The sequence below is a fragment of the Chelmon rostratus genome, chromosome 24 (genome assembly GCF_017976325.1).
Source record: "Chelmon rostratus isolate fCheRos1 chromosome 24, fCheRos1.pri, whole genome shotgun sequence".
In the NCBI taxonomy this organism is placed as follows: Eukaryota; Metazoa; Chordata; class Actinopteri; order Chaetodontiformes; family Chaetodontidae; genus Chelmon; species Chelmon rostratus.
In genome coordinates, this window is record NC_055681.1 from 13,283,259 (window position 1) to 13,306,363 (window position 23,105).

The window sequence follows — 23,105 nt, forward strand, 5'->3', positions numbered from 1 at the left end:
GATGTGATGTAGTAGCAGGGGGACACAGTGATAGATAGATACATATAAGAATTTTAATACATTTTTGAATATGTATGCAGAAAGGTGGTTAAACAGTGAACACAAATGAAACAGACAACTGACAAAATGGGACCACAATGGGGATATAGTATTCTTTTCTTTTTTTTTTACTGGCGTGGCGATATCGCGACAATCTAGGATTCGCTTCTCGCGATGTTTGGATTAATAACGTTTTAGATGCGTGGGTCAAGCTCTTTATACATCTATGGTCAAGGTAGCTGTGTTAGCCAGCGGCTGTCCGGAAGTAAAGAAATCGAGTTGCGCTTATGGTGAAGGTTTGCGATATATATTTTTTACTTTACGTAAAGGGCCTGTAACCTAATTATATCTCACAATAACCTTATGTTAAATGTGAAAGTTATTGTTACGAAAACACAAGTTTAGTAGATATCCTTTGAAGCTGACGCGTATTATTGAGTTTTGAACGATCAGGTAGCTATAACAAATAAACTTAACAGCGTGGAGTCAGGTATGCTTAAGTTGCTATTATTTTGTACATTATATTGTTGATATAAGTATTAATTCCATCATGCAGATTAAGCCATATTTGGCGCATAGAGCAAAATTCTACATTGAGTCGTGTTTGTTAACTTTTATTTTGGCGTTACCGGATGTTTTTTCTGTGTCATTCAGGCTCGCTTAACAACTGCATGACGGCTTCATCTCAGCTTCAGCTGAAGAGCAAGCCGACATCAGCTGAGTTTGCACGAAGTACCATCCTTGCAGCTAAAATACAGGAATTTATCATCACGAAAAATTCAGCAATAGCATTTTACAGTTACGTTTAACTTTTAAGCCAATGAAATAACTGCCATCTGTCGTAGCCACAGAAACAAGATAGAGGCAAAGAAGAAATAACATTACATCAAACCCGGCAAACAAAGAGGTCCTTTTTTCAACGACAACATTTTTCCTCCATATTCTATAGTTATGAGTCATGTGGCCGTCGAAAATGTCCACGGTCTAGAGCAGCAGGTAAGCCACGTCGGTTTAATGTGTCCTGCAGCGTCAATTGATTGAACGTGTTATAACGACAGGGATAAATGTTAGCTTGCCGGCTAGCCTGAACGCACTGCTAACGAAATGCTATCATGCTAGCTACTCTTGGGTGCGCTTCAATCCAACACTCACGTGACCGTTAGCGGCTGCGGAGAGGGGAACTTAATGTACGACGTTAGAAAGCATTGTTTTTTCTGTCTTTTGATTGTTGGATAATAGTTAAACGCAAAAGAGTTGTCCAGGATAATTTAAGAGGGCTATAGTCATGCGGTAGTTTGCTTAGACTGCAGACAAAGTGTACATCATAACAGGGAGCTAAATGAGCTATTACGGCCGAATGGTTCTGTCGGCCTTTCTCTGTGAGCATATGAAACGCACCCGTCAACTATTATCTTCACTGCGTTTGTCTTGCATCTTGGTACAACGGTAAAATGGAGGTATGCGTAGATGAAGCTAGCGGGACTGACGCACAAACAATGCGGTATTTGACAGTTTAACACACTGGCTTTTCGATGCTACGCTGTATTGCACAGTTTTCATGCTTCTCTTGACTGCATCCCGCTTTAAAAAAAAAAAGCTCATTTCTTCTGCGTCACCAGCTACGTAGTCTAACGTTAGCTGTGTCTGACTGGTCAGACAGTTGTATGGCAACAAAGCTAGACAGTTTGTTGTGCTGGAAATGAATGAAAATGAGTGTGTTTCTCTGACATTTTGCTGTTTCTCCAGCTTGCTGTCCTAGACTTGGCCGCAGCAGACGGACAAGGTGGAGGCACCAACAGTAAGCAGCCATACATGTTTCGTGTTCCCTTGCAAGTGAATGTGCATAGACACTCCCAAACCTGAACATTTTACCTCCACAAATTATAAACCATGGTGATAACACTGAGGATGTCGTAAAGACAGCACACAAGGAAGGGCTCCATAGAGAGTAAATTTGGAAGGACATGACAATGTTGACCACAAGGCAACCAAGGGAATATCTTCTATTTCCTACATTTGCTTAATTAGAAATAAAGTCCTCTAAGCTTTACCAATTCATCAAATGATGTTGGACACTGTCTCTCTCTGTCTGCAGGGCGATACATTCCTCCACATTTACGGAACAAAGACGCTTCCAAAAATGGTGTGTAGCATCAAGTTAAAGCTGTCCTGTGGAGTTTTCTTGTAAACAAACACAAAAGCAAAGTTCTGTTTACATTCAGTGTTACTCACCACGATGCATTGTGTTGATCCTTGATCGTGTTTCCGTCCTCGTGCAGCCTCTGCAGAGCAGCTTTTAATTGGAATATTTTCCACTGTTTACGTCCATGTTAGCTAATTAGCGGTTGTCTTCCTCCCTGCTTTTGTCGCAGGGAAGAAGACGTCACTTCTTATCAGTTCCGCATTATTTCTGTCAGCTGTTCAGGAACAGCAGAGTGGAATAATGTGAATCCGGTGCCGGGGGTGTGAATCGGATCGCCCTCATGCTTGTGTGTATGCATGCATGCACGATACAAACAAAATGGGGTCCCACTTGTAATAACATTGCTCCATAATGCTACCAGTGGTCCAAAACTCCACAGGGTACCTTTATTAACTGCATTTGTTAGTGATAAAGACCACAACTGAAGCACTGTCTTCCTGTCCAGCAGGAAATGCCTTCGCTGCTGGGAGACAGGGTGGCTACACTATTGCGCCCACTGCCAACTGTAAGTCCCTCTCTGAACTACTAAACTAATTTTGTTCTTACTACATGTTCGGTCAGTGAAGTGAAGACGGACATTGTGTAATCTGTGATCTGGATCCACCACTGACCAATTAGAATTGAAACAATAATGTTCACACTGTCACAGCAGTGATGAGTAATAATCCTGCACATATGGTGTAGGATGCTGGCATCAGTTCCTTGTCATATTTTGTGTTATTATCCTTTTCTCCCTCTGCAGATGGTTGGGATGGGGGGCGCAACAACTTCGTCAATGGCTACCACGACAACCGCATGACTGCCGGCAACTCGTTTAACCGCGGCCCGCCTCGCATGGAGAGGGGCCGAGGTGGTGTCGGAGGAGGTTACCGCGGCAACAGGGGCGGCTCCTTCAACCCCATCAACCCAGCACAGCCAATGGGCTTCGCTGGCTATGAAAATAAAGGTGAGATTTGGTTTTATTGGACAAAACATAATAAACTTTTCCTTCTGTAATGTAATATGTGCTCTGCAGAAAACAAGTCCTGTGTTCTCTTTTAAGGAAAAAAATATAGTCAGTGTATATGCCACTAATCGTTCTGTTAATCTAAGATCACTTTTTTTTTTAATACGTCCAATTTTAAACTGCTCTTGTCTAAATGTGTGGTTACATTAGTCTTCTGATCAACAAAATGAGCCAATTGAAATAATAGATTTATTTATTTAAACTTTACAAATACATATGGGTATAGATACATTGGCTTAGCATACATGGTGTTTGACGTAATGATTTAGTACAAGAACAGAAACAAAATAAGAACAAAGTCAATTATAAAACAGAAAGCTGACAATGAAACAAAGCAAAAACTCAATGAAAGTAATCACAGGCAAGCAGTGAATGGTCTACAGAGTTAAAGAGTGGTATACATGTTTTGATTTTTAGGTGTAATTGCAGATGATTCCATAAAACTGCTGCACTGACAGCAAAACAGATCAGTTCAGGCTCAGAGCTCCTGAAGCATCAAGTCACTGGAGAGAAATGAGTATACATGAATGAATTCCAATTTAAGCAGAAATTTTGGTGTGACATGGGAAAAACAGTGTTAATATGACACATTTCTATAGGATAATGTAACAGGGTCCTACAATAAATGTTTTTGCCATTGCCTGGTTGGGCAAGTGGGTCAAGAATCTACTGACCCAAGGTGGGGGGGTGCGTGCCAGCATGAGACATGCAAAGTTCTGGGTACCCCTCGTCAAAATCTGTCACTGTGAATAGCTAAGGAAAAGATTACCTGATTTCCAAACGGCCTAAAATTAAACAAGAATATTCTAAGCAAGATCACTTTGAATATCAGATGCCCGGACACACAGTGATGGAATGTAAGTAAGTACATTTGCTCAAGTACTGTACTTAAATACAAAATTTATACTTATACTGCACTACATCTCAGGGGCAAATATTCAATAGTATTGTGTCTGACAGCTTCAGTTACTTGTTATTTTTCAGATTCCAATTTTTTTTACCCTTTCTGTCCAATGAAAGAGAGAGAAAGAGAGAGATCTCCAGAATTGGTTGATTTAGATTTTGAATGTTTGTGATAAACTGAATGACTAAGTGTGCCTTTTATAGGTTGAGAAAATTGTCCTACTCCTTTAAGATGAATAATTTAAAAAGTGACATTACAAACATATGATGATTTTTCAGATTATGATGCACAGCTCTAGATTAATCTACTCAACAGCATATGAAGCAATTAGCTCAACCTTAAGCATCGACAGAAGTAAAATGAACTTACACATGAAAGGAAGAATGAGTAGCATTTGCTGAAAAAATAGTGTATGGAATGCACTCATGCAAAAATAATCCCTCTCCTCATCAATCATTTTTTAACCTTTTTAAACAGTGGCCTGATGGTACAATCCTGATTCCAAAAGGTTGGGACGCTGTGTAAAAATGACTGACTTTGGTAGATATATAATTATTCTGAATTTGATGCCAGCAACAAGTCAGGACAGGAGCAACAACAGACTGAGGAAGTTGTGGAACGCTCCAAAAACACCTGTTTGGAACATTCCACAGGTAAACAAGCTGATTGGTAACAGATGATAGTGTAATGATTGGGTATGAAAGGAGCATCCTCGAAGGGCTCAGTCATTCACCAGCAAGGATGAAGCGAGGTTCAGCATTTTAAAAACTAAGTAATTGCTCTGTAATATAATTTTGTTGTGGATTTTTATAAAATTGATATTTAAAAAGAAATATAATTCATGAATTGCAATTGAAGACAATTTATCAGTATTGAAAAATTTTCAACGATACTCTTTAGGACTATTCCCAACTTTTTTGGACTGTATTGCATCAAATTGCATCTTATATTGGTCCAAAAGGATTTGGAATTTATTTTTATTTGTTTTACAGCGTCCCAACTTTTTTCAGATTCAGTTGGCTGTATTACTGGCCGATGTAACTTGCCTTTGGAAAATGCAAGCACCATCGAGTTGAGTTGTAAAGACATAAAGGAACACTTGGGAAAGTTTCTTTTCTTTCTCGAAGGTATAAAAATATAATTGTTTATCTAAACTAGAACTTAAAGGAAGCTCAATCATTGCAGATGACACTTTCTAGAGCTGCTCCAGTGGCAGTGAATAGTCAAAAATAACAGCTTTGCTGCAAGAAAAATGTGATTTTTTTTTTTTTTTTTCACAAGCTCCAGTTCCAGAGTAATTGTCAGAGTGGCCAATTACACACATCAAATAAAGAACATTTCACAGCAAACATCTCCCATATATCAATACAAACACCAGCTGAGGTTATCTGCTGCATTATTAAAACTGAATGCATGAACCTGTCCTCATATGGTTTTGCATTCATTCTCCTGCCAGACACCGGCGGCTGGAACACTGCCAAGGACGCCTATAGCAGTTTTGGTAACAACCGAGGGAAGTCTGCGTTCTTCAATGACAGAGGCAATGCTAATAGAGGAAGGTAAGGAGATGAGACACAGAGACAGACTGAATAACTGCGTCCGTAGCATGTCTTTGCTTTTCTTTCTTTCTGTCACTGTACTGAAACGACTTCAGGCTAAGGCACCATTCAATTTGAAATGGTTACCCTTTGGGTGTGTTATGCTATCTTGGTGAAAATCTTTGCTGTTGGAAGAAAAGAAGTGGATGCCGTGACTTAATGTATGTCACAGTCAAACAGTGGCTGTTGCTTGCCCCTGGCTAACAGAGAGAGCAAGAAGCCACAGGGACTGCAAGCGGCCATTCCAAAAATGCAAAATCAATTTTATGAAATTAAAAACTCCTGTCATCTACGCACGTGTGATTTGTAAAGTTTGGAAGATATCTTGTGTCATCGTTGTCTTTGTGCTCTGCTCAGGTTTGATCACGGTGGATTTGGTGGTGGTGGTGGAGGAGGAGGAAACAGCCGCTGGGTGGAGGAGTCCAGAGATGACGGAGACTGGTCCAAACCAACACCACGTAACGAGCGCCTTGAACAGTGAGTGTGCGCTTTTACTGGTCATTCAGGTGAACTCCAGACAAAGGAAGTGGGATAATTCGAGAGCTACAACGATTCATTGATCAGTTGATCCACAGATAATTCACCGGCAACTATTTTGACATTTTGATTTTTTTTTTAAAAGTCATCGTCTCGAGCAAAAATATCAAACATTTTCTTGTTTCAGCTTCCCAGGTTTGAGGATTTTGTTTGTCAGTATTATGCAGTGTGTTATTTGTTTCATATTATGTGTTATAAACTGACTATTTTCAATGTTTGGGCTGTTTTTTGGGTAAAAAAAGACATTTAGAGCCATCACCATGGGTTTTTGGAAATGTTTTTTTTCTGTTTTGGTATTTTATAGACCAAAAGATTAATTGAGAAAACAATTGGCAGATTCATTTATAAAGAAAATAATAATTAGTAAATTACAAAGTGAATGACAGTCATTTAAGATCAAAGACACATATGATGTATTTTTCTGAACATTAGACCAACATGCACACTGTTTCTCCTGCTTTGCTCCTCTGTAGTGAGTTGTTCTCTGGCAGTAACACTGGGATTAACTTTGAGAAATATGATGACATTCCTGTTGAGGCCACAGGACAGAACTGCCCTCACCACATCGAGAGTGTAAGTTACTGTTGTTCACCAAGGATCCACCAGTTTAAAATTACTCATATCTGCTCCAAGATTATTTTCCACTGCACGTTTTCTAATTGTGTTTAACTGTGCATGCTGTGCAGTTCCAAGATGTGGACATGGGTGAGATCATCATGGGTAACATTGCTCTGAGTCGCTACACCAGACCAACCCCTGTCCAGAAATATGCCATCCCCATTGTCAAATCAAAGCGAGACCTCATGGCCTGCGCACAGACAGGTAGGACACACACACAAACAAACAAAGCACACTTGTATATTTAAGTTAGATTTTGAAATGATGCTGTAAATAAATGATAACTGCTGATTGCTGAGGACGGATTTGTGTCTGTAGGTTCTGGGAAGACTGCGGCATTCCTGCTTCCTATTCTCAGCCAGATCTACACTGAAGGACCAGGAGAAGCTCTTAATGCAGCTAAAACATCTGGACAGGTAAGGAGATTTCCTCAAGGTTGTAAAATGGACCAAAACGTAAGGATCAGTTGCATGTGGAATTTTAAATGGTAAAGCGTTTTTGTTGAACTATAATGTGTTATGAAGACTTTCACATTTGATAAATTGTTTTTAAAATCATATTCACCAGACATTTATAGCTTTGCCGTCTTTTTTATCCTGTTGGTTCTCTTGCGACCACTTTAGATTTATATTGTGTTATATTATTTATATTGTGTTATATTTTTTTAATCTACATTAGATGCAACCAATCCCGCTTCCGAAAGCCTCTACGGCTGAATTCCCATGCAAACTACGCTCATGCGGGGCCTGAGAAATGTGACACCTACAATAACTTGGAAAATAGTAATATGGTACACTGAATATGATCAATGCACTGTTTGTCAAACCACAACAGAGACAACAATTGGCAAGCTAATGTGCTATTTTCTTACTATATGTTCAGTGGGTGTCTGGTGCTGAGTAATGGGAAGGACTGAGTTCACACTTTGTGTCAAGCATTGAGGCTCTATTAAGTGTAGCTTAGAAAATAGCAATGTAGGTTACTGATTTTGCTGTTTATCAGGCCACAGATGAGACAAGAATTATCTGGCTAGTGCGCTGTTTTCCTACTGTGGAAAGCAGTCAACTCAAAGGCCTTCAGTAATGTAAAGTGATTGGCAAGACAGCAACTGACGGGATGTAATGGGAACGCAGCTTTCGAGGCTGTAGTCAGGTGGAAGTGGGCCTGGGTTCATCTAAAGTAGGCTGGAAAAAGATGCGTCCCGTCCCCCAGGTAGAGAACCACTGGCCCAATAAGTCCTGATAAGTGTACATCAGTACCAAGAACTTCGAAGCTCACATTTTAGTTGACATGGTTCCCAGACAGCTGAAACCATGGGCTCCATTCTGTGAATTCTTGACTTCACTTAAGTGAAGACACATCAAATGTTGTTCAACTGAACTGTTGTATTGTTGTATTACAGGAAAATGGAAAATATGGGCGTCGTAAGCAGTACCCTATCTCACTGGTATTGGCTCCAACCAGAGAACTGGCGCTGCAGATATATGATGAAGCCAGGAAGGTAAGATAATCCTGTACTAATCCCACACTGGGGGTATTTGCAGTTTACAGCAGCAAAGGGGATAGTGCAATAACAAGAAGCATCAATTTAAAAAAAAAAAAAAGTGATTAAAAAAGGAAACAGCATAATAAGTAATTTAACATTATTGCACATAGAAGATACTGAATAGTGTTGATTGTAAAGTCTGACAGCAGCAGGTAGGAAGGACCTGTGGTCTCTCTCCTTCACACACTGTGGTAAAGCAGCCTGTCACTGAAGGAGCTGCCCAGTGCTGTCAGAGTGTCCTGCATGGGGTGGGACATGTTGGGTGATGATGGGTTACTGATCTCCACTTGGTCAAGTGGAGGTGGATACCTCTTGTGCAGATAACCATGTTGGACTCCCAGTCCTGTATCTTCACGTACTGTGGTTGGTTGGTGAGGTAGTCCTCAATCCACGCTGTGAGGTAGTCGTCCAGCCCCGTGGATGACTGCCTCAGAAGTGTGGACTAGTATGGTAGTGAAGGCGCTGGAAAGATGATTCTCACATTGCGCCCAGCCTTTTCCATGAGAGGGGAATCTATGGAAGAGGTACATGACAGAAGTAAATGACATAACTACCGTAATGCCGGGTTTGATAGGTGAACTTTAGTCGGTCCACAGATCGGCTCCCCAAGGGGCAGAGATGGACAAGGGTGTTATCAGGAGTGATGTAGCTGTTGAGGTCCTATGTACACACATGCACATACACATAAGCATGAAATCCTTATAAAATGGAGAGACATTTATCCATGTATTACTTGAGCCTTTTTGGTTTTTCTTTGTAGTTTTCCTACCGGTCCAGGGTACGTCCCTGTGTTGTGTATGGCGGAGCAGACATTGGCCAGCAGATAAGAGATCTGGAGCGAGGATGCCACCTACTGGTGGCCACACCAGGAAGACTGGTGGACATGATGGAGAGAGGCAAGATTGGACTGGACTACTGCAAGTAAGACATGGGCAGAAGGAGGGGTGATGACAAAAAAGTGGATTTTTACAGTCTAACAGTATTATTGGTCTTTTTGGAATGAGATGTGTTTTATCCAACTGCATTTTATAAATATTGGAGTTTTAGCATTGCTTTGAAGGCTGCAACCTCTTCCTCTGTTCTTCACTGCAGCTACCTAGTTTTGGATGAGGCAGATCGTATGTTGGACATGGGATTTGAACCACAGATACGACGCATTGTCGAACAGGACACAATGCCACATAAGGGCATCCGACAGACCATGATGTTCAGCGCAACCTTTCCGAAAGAGATCCAGGTACATTTGCAGTACTGCAAAGTCTTTGTTTGGTGCTGTCCATATAGCATTCTTTGATATATACAGCAATAAATGATCATTTTTAATGCAAGATTTATGGGTATCAAAGTCCTTGACATGAACAAAATTACTTCTTGATGCCATTTTATCTGATATCAGAACCAAATATCAAGGTCGAAATTGCTATTGTGATGCTAGTAAAAAGCTAACATTATGCATTAAGCTACAGTATGTTGTATTCCCCAAATGTCATCAGCATTCAGATTGTCATCAGTTACAGATGAATGCTATATTAGCAAATAAAAGAAAAAACTAATGCCTTTTATTAAATTCCTTCAAAGACAGACAGGGATGTAAACTGCAACTTCACTGGTTGATGGAGGCAAACAGCCATGAAGGGATAATTCTAGTTTCAATCTATCCTAAAATCTGTTAATGAACACGTTCTCTGCTCCCCACTCTAGATCCTGGCCAGGGATTTCCTGGAGGAGTACATCTTCCTGGCGGTGGGCAGAGTTGGTTCCACTTCAGAGAACATCACTCAGAAAGTGGTGTGGGTGGAAGAGAGCGATAAGAGATCTTTCCTCCTGGACCTGCTCAGTGCAACAGGTGAGACAGTCACATCGCATAACGACTCGTAACCCTCACATGCGTCCGAACACTGCAGGTCTAAGACACAGAAAACATAAACTGCAGCATGAATTTATTTTTCTCCGTTGGTGTAGAGCTACTGTTAACACGCACATATACATATGCAATCCCCAATCTTTTTGCCATTATCATACTGTCATCCCCTCCATCCCAGCCAACACATTACTGTGTGTCACTTTGGTGCATCAGAAAGAAATTAAACCCACAGAGTTGGTTTTCTACTGGTGATTGAGTGCAGTTTACATGTTGGTGGTTTGGTGTGGTTTTATCCCAAGTCATCCCCAGCGAGGTACAGGACAATACTGGAGACAACATAGAGAAGCCTGGTAAGATCTTCAATGGTGAAACTTGTATCCGTCATTTCATATTTTAAATAATTTTGCTTGCCCTTTAATGTTCTCTGTGGATGGAGAATCTTTTGTTGATTTTTAATTTAATTTTTTTTGGTTCTGTGTACCATTTCATGGGCCCAGTTTGCTTAGCTTAACATCAGACATGCCTGTTGTATTCTTTTTCTTAGTTCACGAGTTTTTTTGTAGCATCTTTATGTACAGTATGTTGCTGTGGCGTCATCATATCCAAGCCTTGATAGAGAGAGTCTGGTTAGGCTGTAGTCTCAGTAGCCAACAAGTAGTGTTGTCATATTTGTTAGATATTTAAAACAGTTTCAGAACTCACCCACAGTATTGATAAGCTGTTGTTATGGTGTTGCACATTTTCCACTACCAGTTTTGGTTGACAAAGAAAAAAGCAGGTGTGCTGTTTGGAAATACTTTGCTTTTGAGGCAAATAAACAAGGAAAGGCAAAGGACACAGGCAAACCTATATGCAAGCCATGCTGCAGAGCAGTGCTAACGAAAGGTGCTAACTAGATAAATTTAGCAAAGCACATGGATGACCAATTCACTAACCTTTATCAAGAATTTAAAGAGGTTGGTGTTGGTTCCCATTTCAGTATCACTGGGGCATTGAAAAAGATGGCCCAGTGAGCTATAGTTGACAAGTGTGTTGTCCTGTTGTTGGCTCAACAGCCATTTGTAATTGTCAAAGCTAAGCTAATCCCCCTCAGAGTTAACAGGCCTGAGGAATCTCAGACTGCAGACTTTCAGTTGATATGAATATACTTTGATTATGGGAAGAGGTAACTTAACTCGGATGCTGTTGTGCTTAACACCAGTGGTGGAAGAAGTCTTCAGATCCTTTACTTAAGTGAAACTAGCAGTACCACACTGTCAGAATACTCAACTACAGTAAAAGCCTTTCTGTACTAGTATGCAAGTATATCAGCAAAATGGACTAAAGGAATCAAAAGTAAAGGTACTCCTTCTGCTGTAAAATGGTCCCTGCCAGTGTGTCACTATTAGACATGTTTTAGGATTAATATTACTGCTGCATTAAAGTCAGAACTTTTATGCCCTCCCTTTTCCCTGTGGTATTGAAAGTAGTGTTGAATATTGATATTTTCAAGGCATTGTGTCAAAGTTAAGATTTCCAGTATCATGACAACACTACTAACAAGTGGGTATAAATGTGGGCCAGTGCCCTTTGCTTCATAATCAGGTAGTAATGTTCATGTGCATTGAGGAAGAACTATGACCAAACTCTTTCCATCAGTGGCTCTAGTCACAGTGCCTGCACAACCACACGGTGCTGCTGATGCTTTTCTTGTCATTTTTTGTTTGTTTGTTTGTTTTAATCCACACTGCACTCCCTGCTGCCTGATGCACTAGTGTTTTTTAATGTGAACAATGTCAACTCATTAAGGTGGATGTTATTAAGGGACAATCAGCCATACCAGTAGATGTCGAATCTGCCGGTAGCACTGAAGGAGTAATGATGCAACATATTTTGTACCTCCAGTTTTAAAATTGACGAACATGATTTTTGTGTTTGCCAGCTTTAGGAGTCACGGTGTTATTACGTTCCCTGACAATAACACAAGTTTAAGATCTCTTATGTGTGTCCCATCAAATTGTATGAAAATATCATATTGAAAGCTGACGTCAATGCACAATGTTGTGTTTATCTCTTAGGTTCATAGCATATTGCCTTGGCAACAAAAGAGCAGTGTGACGTTTTATTTACATTTTCTGTGCCCAAAAATTGATCGCTTATGGTTTTGGTTACCCCTTAAATTTTTTGCAAGTTCGGATTAAAAGGAAGAAAAAAAAAAATGAAGCTAGTCCTCATTCATAAAATTCATTTGCTACAGTTTTGCAGAGTTCAAAATCTGATGCTAAACAGAAACAGCAGCTTTTTGTTTTAAAAGTTTAGCAACCACCATGATTATCCACTCACCTTTAATGGTTAGCATCACAAGTCTTTTCTCTTGGTTTATCAGGAAAGGACTCGTTGACTCTGGTTTTTGTGGAGACCAAGAAAGGTGCTGATGCTTTGGAGGACTTCCTGTATCGGGAGGGCTATGCCTGCACCAGTATCCATGGCGACCGCTCCCAGAGAGACCGAGAGGAGGCCCTGAACCAGTTCAGATCAGGAAAATGCCCAATTCTGGTGGCCACAGCGGTCAGTATGAATAAAGTCCTGTTAAGTTTAGCCATTTTTCATGAAAATGGCTAAACTTGCCATAATACTACTGCACTGCAGTGATTCTCAATAGACGCACCACAGTTCAGGTCCAGAGCTGTCCTATCTGGACCCATAACCAATAAATTATGAGAGATGTTTAAGATACAGGGATACAAATTTTGACACAGCTTTTCTGCTTTTACTGGTACAGCTTTTCCAGCCTTTACAGCACTGGTTTAGAGGCTCACAGACCGTTTGCATGCATTTTAAATGATCTCACATGATGCCACTTAGCCAGTCATATCTGTGTGTTCCAATGTGCCTTTGCACTCAAGTCAGTGACTGAGATGAGACGAGACTAGAAAAGGAAACCTCTTACGTTTTCATTCTTCCCATAGGCAGTTCAAAACCAGTACATATGTCTGATATGTTCCAAGTCTGTGGTGTTTGTTAAAGAGCTAGAGCTAGAGTTAAGAGCATTTTTTGAGAAAACGTAGCCACTAAAATCGAACTGAGAGAACAGAAAATGAGCAATCCAAGAGCCCAAACTAATCGGTCCACCAGAATCCTAATCCACTCATTCACGGCCCAACAACATGCTAATGAATGTTTCCTTTAAGATGAAAATCTCTGAGGGGTTGTCAAGGAGTGCATAAGTGCAGTCACTGAAACCTTAGTTGAGTGAAAACAGCAGTTTTGTGAAAAATCTTTATAATGTACTTTATAATGTTTCTGCTCTTTTTGTAACTACTCAGGTAGCTGCTCGGGGTCTGGACATCTCCAACGTGAAACATGTTATCAACTTTGACCTGCCCAGCGACATAGAGGAGTATGTCCACCGTATTGGACGTACAGGACGAGTAGGAAATCTGGGTAGGACTACAACCAGTGTCATGCAATGATATTAACCCAATGCCATGTGTGTGTTTCATAATCTAAAGCGAGAATAGACCCTGCACAAAACGCTGTGATTTATTGCTACTTTAACTGCTTTTTTAACCTCTAGGCCTGGCCACATCGTTCTTCAATGATAAAAATGGGAACATCACTAAGGACTTGCTGGACATCCTGGTTGAAGCCAAACAAGAAGTTCCCTCATGGCTCGAGAGCCTGGCCTATGAACACCAGCACAAGAGCAGCAACAGAGGACGCTCCAAGAGGTACGCAGGGTCTCCTTTTTCTTTTGTAAAAATGTTTGTTTTGGTATGTTAACCCATCCAATGTCTTGTCCAAAGGCACCAAAGTTGTTTTACGAGTGTGTGTGATTTTACCACAGGTTCTCTGGCGGTTTTGGAGCACGTGATTATCGGCAGACGGCCGCAGGAGGCAACGCTGGAGGGTTTGGAGGCCGCGGAGGCCGCAACCAGGCAGGACATGGCGGAACCCGTGGCTTTGGAGGAGGTGAGGAACTGGTCTTAGAATATAGCTTGCGTGTTAAATGATTGTATGCCATGTTGCAATTTGACCTGTAGCGAGATTTTGTTTTCATTAGTTTTCATGTTGATTTAAATTGTCTAGATTTACACAACCTTAATTGATTTCTACGTTAATAACCATGACGCCAGATCACAGGAGAGTTTAGCTTTAAAGGTTCCACATAATCTCCTGTACTTATGGAATGAACTGCAACACAACATTAAGTTAGAGGCAAGCTAACTCATTACTTTTGGTTCATGGGGACCCCTTTGTTGACTTTGAGTTTTCTGCTCTGTCTCCTTCCTCTCAGGTGGCTTTGGCAACTTCTACACCAGTGACGGCTACGGAGGCAACTACTCACACTCCCAAGTTGACTGGTGGGGCAACTAGGTTCCTCCATCCTCCTTTCACTCAACCCTCTTTGTTCTTGTCACTCATCCTCATTCCTTTCTCCACACTGTTGTCTGCACCCCATCTGTCTCTTCTGATCCATTAACCCCAAGAGCCCACATGCATGTTATTAAGCTATTTATACTCATTTATATAGCCCTCCTTCCATCCCTATGCACCCAAATCTTTTAATTCCTCCTTAGATTTTTCTTGTCCTTTCCATCTCCAACTTCATCTTTACAGTCTCCGGCCCTGTCTTCTTTTGATTTCATAAATCCTGGTAAATCTCACCTCTTAAAATAGGCCACATTATAAAGGGATTAGTCAATTTAAGTTGGTTATTTTTGAACGCTAGCCACAGATTTTCTTGTTAGCTTTCAGCTAGCAACATCCTTTGGTTTCAGTGAGGACGTTTTGAACAATTTTCCTTGTGTGGCACATTCTTGAAGAACAGTAACCAATTGAATTCCTTTAACTCCCTAGGGTTAGATGGACACTTAAGATTTACAGTGAGTTAAGTGCTGTGAAATGGCCGTAGAAGACCAGAGAAAATCCAGTTTTTCACTTTAGATTTGAGTTTTGGCTTCGTCGTGTTTTTGTCTGCATTCACCCAGAGCCAGCCAGGCGTCCTGTGCACCTTCACGTCATCTTTGTATGTAACGCATGGCCATGTTGTAAATCACCGGCCAAAAAACTTTTCTAAAATATAGCGCAGAGATGGGCAAGATGTCAAATCTGAGCAAAATATGTCTGCATACGAATTTAAAAATGGGATCTGGCTGCAGCTTCTTCACTTGATGACATGACAGATACTTAAAAGTGGCCACAGAAACAGACAAAAGTTTTGTTTTGTTTTTTTTCTTGTTTTTTTTTTTCCACCTTTTTAAAACATACTAAAATATTGATTTTCGGAGATTTGAGAAAGATGTCTAACAGACGGAAGGAACAAGGGGCTGGACAAATATCCAGTCAGAGGGACACCAGCAGATGTTGTCGCCCATTAGCAATGATGCTAGCAAACAGTGTGGTTGTTGATATCACAACCAAAAACAGCATTTTCTTTGTTTGAAACAAAACATAATCGAGGATCATTTGTTTCTGTACTGTGCCTTCAAGAATTTGAACTTTGTCTCTTATTTCCGTTGTTTTTATTGCCATGATACATAACTGGCTACAAGTACTGGCCAACTGTGACTAAACAAATGAGTATTTAATGTCATGTATGGGTTTAAACATGTTTTTCTTTATTTCTATTTGGAAGGAAACAAACTAGGCTTGAACTAAATCAAACCTTGGCAAAAAAAACAAAACTAAAAGCTAAAAAAAGAAATAAAAACTACGATGTGGAAACTCAAAGCAATTCCTTATCTGTCTATTGGAGTTCAAATTCATCAGACAGTCTCTAATGAACCGATTCCGAAAAGCATATTACCACTGTAACCATATCTATAGATTCTTGTGATATACCCTCATCCAGAGTGGCTAAAATTGGTAAAAAAGGCATACTTTTGTTTCATTCAGAAAAATTGTTTTGATTCCAGAAACGACCTCTTTGCTTTCTGTAGCCAGTGAGCAGACATAACAGCTGTGGTTTTATGCTTTTGGGAAGCCGAGTCCTACTGATTAACCTATATGTCACATCTACAGCTCTGGTTTGAGCTTGAGTTTGGGTTTCTCAAAGCCATCTTGTCACTAATTGTTGGGTCACAGTATGTTCAGAGCCACTGAGAAAGAATTTGGTGTAGCTGCGCAGCAACAGTCATGTTCTGTTACTTCTCCCTCTCTTACCTACCGTTCAGATATGTGATTGTAAGTTTAGATATGCTCCTGTCTGATGCTTCTCTTAAGTTATATTAGATTTAATTGTTACAACAGTTCACTCTTTAACCTTCAACATATAAAATGCATTGGTATCTCCCAGTGAGCGTTGTGAATCGCTAACCACATCCAGCAGTGATGTCAGAGCAATGCTACAACATGTTTTGAATGTAGAAATTTAAACCGCATGGCTGCTGCTGGAAACGACAGTTACCAAATTCTACCACTGGCTGTGGCCGTTCAGCTGTCTATTAGTGCCATCGTGCTTTTGGGAAACTGGCTCCGCTTCCACCACAAACATTGAAATCCTTGTTTGCCAAAAGCTTCTTTCAAAGGGATACACAACTAAAAAAAAGCTAAAAGAGTTCAAAAATTTTCTTGCTCACTCTATCCTGGAGAGTTACATGAAGAGTCTTCTCTAAAATCCGTCATTCCAGTTCATTCGTTGGGTGTTTAAGATGTTGTGGTCAGGGATAAAAGTGAAGGATTGGATAATCTAGCCTAACTCATTTCACAGCAGGGACAGCTGGTGCTTTTTGGAGGGTATAACGCCACACCTTCATACCACATTTTAACTGTGTCTGGTCTCAATATAGTATGAGCAGATGTGATCAGGCACAATTCCAGCTGTGTCCATAGGACAGAACCACAGGAAATGGCATTGCTAGCTTGGTTCATGTGTTGGAGGTTTGAGATGTATAGTGCCTGCACCTCTGCATACCTGGTTGGTGCCATCTTATTTAGTCTGATTGTTAGCATTTCTCTCACACACACGCCAAACAGAACTGCTTAGCCCCTGCTTAAGCTTGCAGGTGCATACATTCCCATTCTTACTATTGATCCAACAGATACAAGCCTTTGTTTTCTGTTCCTCTATGCTCTTTTAGTGAAGTCCATTTCTCCGTTGCAATGCAAGGAGATCAGCCGACAAAGAACGCACAGAAAAGTCCAACTTTTAAAGCACGTGTGCCCTGCTAGGAATGTTAAAAAGACATCTAGCTCAGCAGAGCACAAGATACAGGACAGATAAAGTGTGCTTGTGGAAACGTGGCATAACAGAACTGAACATCTACAGCGTGTAAGATGATCAGGTGAATCTTTTGTAATGTAATCGATTCCTGATCCCAGGTTAGCCCTGCTTTGCCCTGCTGTGGAACCAGGCTACAAGGGGCAGTTGACCCAGGATGTCCATGTCTCATCCCTGATTGAACTTCTAAAAAGACCATTTGGATGGTTCAGTGGTCGAGGTCTAATCCCCCACTGTGTTAATTAGTAGCAGAATAAGCCGAAAAATGCTCTGTTGCTACCTGGTGGGAAAAAAAATGTTGTTTTTCATCAGGGTCTTAATTTGTTTTGTTTTACTTGAACAACTTTTGTGAAATAAAAACATAGATTAAATGTAAATAGTTCAACTCTTCTTAAAACAAAAAGAGAAGAATCTCCACTGAAAAAGAAAGTGAATTGTAAGTGAAACAACACTTGACGTGTAAAGCATTAAGTTTGATCACTCGACGTTGGGCCAGGTCTGTCTGGTAAGCTTAGTTCAGTGGGCAATTTGAACACAGTCAAAGCAGTTATTCTTTAGAGGTATTATTTATGAAAATACATGTGTTCACACATACATAAACCAGTAAGGGGAATTTATTTACCTCTTAAGGCTTACAATTCAGATTCCCCCAAATTGCCCACTGGCTTTGACATATGACAAGGCTGGACCAAGACAATAAAACATATGCAAGTGTTGTTGTTTTTTGGTCAAGGAGTTAATAATGCCAAGCAAATAAATACAACTCCACAGAAGGCTTTAGTTATGTTAGATCTCTCCAATATTTCCCGTCTTCTATGATTTTTAGACTAGTTTTTAATCACAGGTCGTGTTTGGGTCAGTCGTAAAATCTATTTCCCTTGAGTTGGTAGGGAGGTTTGGGGAAGTAGTTGGATTTAAACATCATTTTTGAAGAGTTTCAGGCAGAGTAATGCTGGAGGACTCAGGATTCGAGCAGACAGCAGGTCACATACATACAAACTAGCTTCTTGACGTCTTGATTCTTGTGTTGGTCAACCTGGTTCACCTTCTAGTGGTCAAAATGAGGGGCCAGTGAAATGGGATTTACAGAGTTGATGCTCCGTTCAAGGACAGTTGTCATAGGATGCAGCGTTAGGAAAAAAACTAATTTCTAGTAGAGGGCTGACGCAACACACTGCGCCATGTCCAACCTTTCCTCACGGCCACTTTAAAGAAACCAGAAAATGAATTTGCATTTTCTTTTCGCCTACTGTCAAAGTTTGATTAAACATAATATTGTTGCTGTGGTTCAACTTGCAATCTAATTACAGCTAAGCTACTATGAGCACCAGTTAAAACATCGATTATATTGTTGACCAGAACTGTGTTTAGGTGTCCCAGCAGATGATTCCCACCTGTTAACCACTCAAAGTTTTTCTCTGGCCATGATATGAATAACACTTTAATTTCTCCTGCAGCAATGGTGGATAGTCTCCATCCTAGATGTCTTACAAGTGCTGTTGCTGGTCAGTATGAAGGGATAACCAGCAGGAAGCTAGAAATCAGCAACAGACAATGAGTTTAAGATAACAGTGCAAATGACAATCAATTATGAGGGATTTGGTTAGTTTAAATCTTCAATCAACAGACGCGTTTACATGTAGAGCTTTTCTTGACCTGCTCTCCTGTTGGCTGTTATTTGATACCTGTCAGATTTTCAACATGCACATCAACCTTGTGTCCTACATCATGGAGGACCAGGATCTGCACAGCAGATGAATGCCAGACTGAAGCTCATTACCTTACAGTTGAAGATACACACTCTGATTTTGTGACGGCGTCCTTAAATCCCAAAGTTTCCACCAGATAATTGTTGATGTTTACGAGGTCAATGCAGATCAATAAATCTGCGCTAAGAGGCACTGTTCTAAAATCAGAGAGTCCACCTTTAGATATTAACTTGAATAACAGAGTATGAATGCCTCAATTGTTAACTGACACTGTCATATATTCCCTGTGTGAAAGAGGATATTGTCAGCAGTTGTTACTTGAATCCATGACTGTTGCCAACCACAAACTTAGTATGCAGCTAGCACAGTCTCTTTTGTTTTAATAATAATGCTAATTATGCTGAAATGCAGTTCCTGCACCCTAAATTCCAAGGCATACTTTTAAGAAGGATATACAGTGAGAGGTTAAACCACTTGAATGAAGCTGATTCAGTGTGCAGACATTGATGTGCCTTCTAACAGCCACTAGGGGGCAGATAGAATAATTGTGAATATGTGAAGGAGCAGCTGAGCAGTGATAAATGCTGGAAACTTCTGATGTAATGCAAGATATCAACTGATTGTGGACTACTGGTAGTGCAGCTTATGCAGCAGGGAATCATGTAAGGTTTACCTCACTTTTCATCTTGTTTATAGAGCAATCTTTTCAAGTAGTGTTGTTCAGAGTACACACATTTATGCAATGTATTTAGGTATTTTACTGTGGCAGACAGATGATACCTGCCAGCTCTAATTACTATTTAATTGTGTTGGAGCAACACCTAACTACCACTGTGCACGAAACCCCCATTCCAACTTGTCAAAATGCCCCCAGGGCACTGAACTTCTATAGTAAGTGCAATAGAGATCAGTTACTTGTGGCTTTCACTTTGCCATCGCTGAGATTGTCTCTATGAGTTTTGTTAGGGCCGTTTTTTGCTCTGTTTGGATTAGATGACAAACTGGCACAAGTGAAATCAGCCCAAATTCTGACACGTGCACAGTGCCTTGAAATGACTGAATCGCGTTGGTTAGGGCTGGGTATTTTTCAAGATGAAAAATCCAAAGGATTATATAAACAATTTCTTAAATGTATTACGCCATAGTGGGTATGCACGAGACATCCCCATATGTGGAGGACACCATGGTCATTGACACAAGCACTGAGCATGGCAGGGTACGTTCACAATTTGCTTTTGAGCAACGTAGCAGCAGGGCTCTATGGATGGTGATGTAGGGCTGTCAGTCGGTCTACTGCAGACTGGAATTGGTGTGAGGATGAATCCTAATGATGTTCCTCTCATGCAATCATTAGGCATAACTTGAATTTGTCCAACATGTTGCTTTTTGGCCAAATACCTTTCATAACTAATGCCATCACCATCAGCCTCATCTTGACTTTGTCTTTAGCGCTAGTTAGCGAATGCTAGCAACCGACATGCTAAATTCTGATGGTGAACATGCTAAATGGCTGTAGATGCTCTTGCTGTTAGTCTTGTTCAGGTTAGTTGTTTTTTTTTCTCACAGTGTTGCAGCTTTTCTCATTCGTTGAAGCCTTGGCAGGTCTGTTTTTGCCGCTCAGTCGTGTTGGGGGTGGTATTATTAACATTTGTTTGGACTGTCAGTTGACTTTACTTAGAAGTTGACCATGCTCAGTTTATTTCCTCTGAAAGAAAGTTCTCATTTAGAAATTTCAGCACTTTAGTTGGTTTTTGAGTATTTTCAAAACCTTTTGATGCCTTAAATTCAAGGGTGATACCCAGCCCTAATGGAGCAGATCGTGAAGTTGGTTACACTGTATACAGCATTACCATGGCAATAGACAGTGACAGTGTCACCATGGACAATGGTTCTGGATCACTACAGTAACTGACTTACCAGCAGGAGTGCTTCGATTGTCAGTGAACAATTAATGGTGCTATGCTCCCATTGCTGCGGCCTGCAGGCCCCTCTGTTGTAGAAAGACGTCAAATCCCACCGAGTTTTACAGGAAATGCTTCAGTTACTTAGTTTAAGCTTCATCTTAAGTCTTCTACATGTCCTTCACAACCTCTGAGAGGTGCGAAGGAGTGAGTGAGAGTGTTTGAAGTGTAGCGCAGCCAGGTGTCAAAAAGAGAGGTTTCTCCACAGTGTAGTATGTGTGTGTGTGAGTGTGTGTGTGTGTGTGTTGTACGGAAACGTTCTTCCAGATATAGAAACCGTTTTTTTGGGACCAGGTGGAGTTCTAGTTAACAGCAACTGTAAAATTCAGCTGTTTGCACACAGAGTTCTCGAGTCTACTTTCGCTGCTAGTTTGTGTAATTTATCAAGCCTTTTTGGGAAATATTTATTTTTATAAGCTTAATACGAAAGTTGATATTTTACAAAGTGACTTGACCAAAAGACAGTAAACAAAAACACTGGCACTTGAATGTTGAATGTCATTGGTATGAGTGAAAATTTCTATTTTTCTGGGGTAGTGTGAGCTTTTTAATGTTAAAGATGCAATGTGTGGGGGTCTCTCTTTAAATATGTCACTGTAGCAAGCTGTGATGCGAAAATGTTTTTCCGAAAATTCTTAAATAACAAAACTGTCACTGGTGCCAAAACCACTACAAATCATCTGCTTGTCATTAATCCCAGTACGCTAGCCAACACAAAGCAACACATGCTGCATGCACATCTTTTCATTTTTAACCAGACTGCCCCTAGAACAGCGCTTCTTTCCTTTCACCCTGCATTTTCCAAGCCAAACCGGACCCTGAATACCTCTTTAAAAGGCAGGAGTTCTCAGTCTTTATCGTCCTTGGCAGCTGCGTGGCTGTAGAGGTGGCAGGGCAGGTCGCTCCACCACTTTGTTCCAGACATTCATGTTCCCCTCAGGATGAATTTAACAACATAAGAGATTCCCTGACTTTTCCTTGAGCAAGATCATCAGGTCAAAACTAGTTTGTTTCCTGACCAGATACCTACAAAGCTGTGCTAAATTTTAGCTCACTAGTACTTTGAAATACGATGGGGAGCATGGTAAACATGTATGTTTTTGGAAAATCAATTGAGAAACTGTTTATAGACACAATAACCAACAGCCACGTTTTGGCTAATCCAGTAATTTATATAGCTAAAACAAAAAAGTCTAGATCTTTCATCATATTCATGCAACAATGGTGTAAATCCAACATTATCATAATCCGGTTCTGCCCATTGAGAGGAGAATGTGTTACAGTATAATGGTCATTTACTGCAGTATGTAAAGATGTGCACGTGGTGTCTGTTGCATGAGGCCACTGAGTGAAGCACGGACAGTTGAATCACAGTTGATGCGACAGTGACATATTAAGCGAAGCGTCCTACACGGGTTACCTTTAAAGTCACATTGGACTCAGTATCAGATCCACAAACCTGTTAGTGCAACAGGTTCCATTGCCAATAATGATAATCAACCATAAACAGCCATTTTTAATTGGCAAACAAAATTTGAGACAATACCACCGTATATGCCAAGGTTTGGATTAAAATAAAATTAACAAAACGCTACGATCAAAGACCATTTTGTAAAAAAAAAAAAAAACCACGCAGTACAAAAAACAAGTGTCCAGATTCTCTCCAAGTCAGATGTTGTTTTTTAGTTTGATTTTTTTCATTTGAGTCTTTACACTTTTCCTTCCCGTTAATACCCTTGTTGTGAATGTCTGGCAAGTGGTGATCTTTGAAGTCTTCATAACACAGAATTAACTGTGGTTCTATTGCTATGTTGTTGTGATTTGCATATTTTCAGGCGTCAAAAGCGTGTTGATGCTCATTTGTGGGATGCGTCCGGCCAATCAGAAATGGGGAAAAGACGGCCCGATGAGGTCTTAGT

The 23,105-nt window shown here is 40.5% G+C and overlaps 1 protein-coding gene across 3 annotated transcripts; it reads left to right on the plus strand.

The window, feature by feature from the left end:
* Positions 1 to 759: 759 nt before the first annotated feature.
* On the plus strand, positions 760 to 22,857 carry LOC121627245 (ATP-dependent RNA helicase DDX3X-like). Of its 3 annotated transcripts, none has more exons than XM_041966047.1 (19): positions 760 to 1,035; positions 1,786 to 1,837; positions 2,135 to 2,182; positions 2,688 to 2,747; positions 2,985 to 3,188; positions 5,609 to 5,711; positions 6,108 to 6,227; positions 6,761 to 6,860; positions 6,974 to 7,109; positions 7,224 to 7,321; positions 8,308 to 8,406; positions 9,212 to 9,372; positions 9,544 to 9,688; positions 10,153 to 10,297; positions 12,681 to 12,862; positions 13,621 to 13,738; positions 13,872 to 14,025; positions 14,142 to 14,266; positions 14,592 to 22,857. In XM_041966047.1, the coding sequence occupies exons 1-19, from the start codon at positions 991 to 993 to the stop codon at positions 14,669 to 14,671; spliced, it is 2,175 nt and encodes a 724-aa protein (XP_041821981.1). In that variant the 5' UTR covers positions 760 to 990; the 3' UTR covers positions 14,672 to 22,857. The 3 variants fall into 3 exon arrangements, with proteins under 3 accessions (XP_041821981.1, XP_041821983.1, XP_041821984.1); XM_041966049.1 differs by having other exon boundaries at positions 2,691 to 2,747; XM_041966050.1 differs by lacking the exon at positions 2,135 to 2,182 and having other exon boundaries at positions 2,691 to 2,747.
* The last annotated feature ends 248 nt before the right edge of the window (positions 22,858 to 23,105 follow it).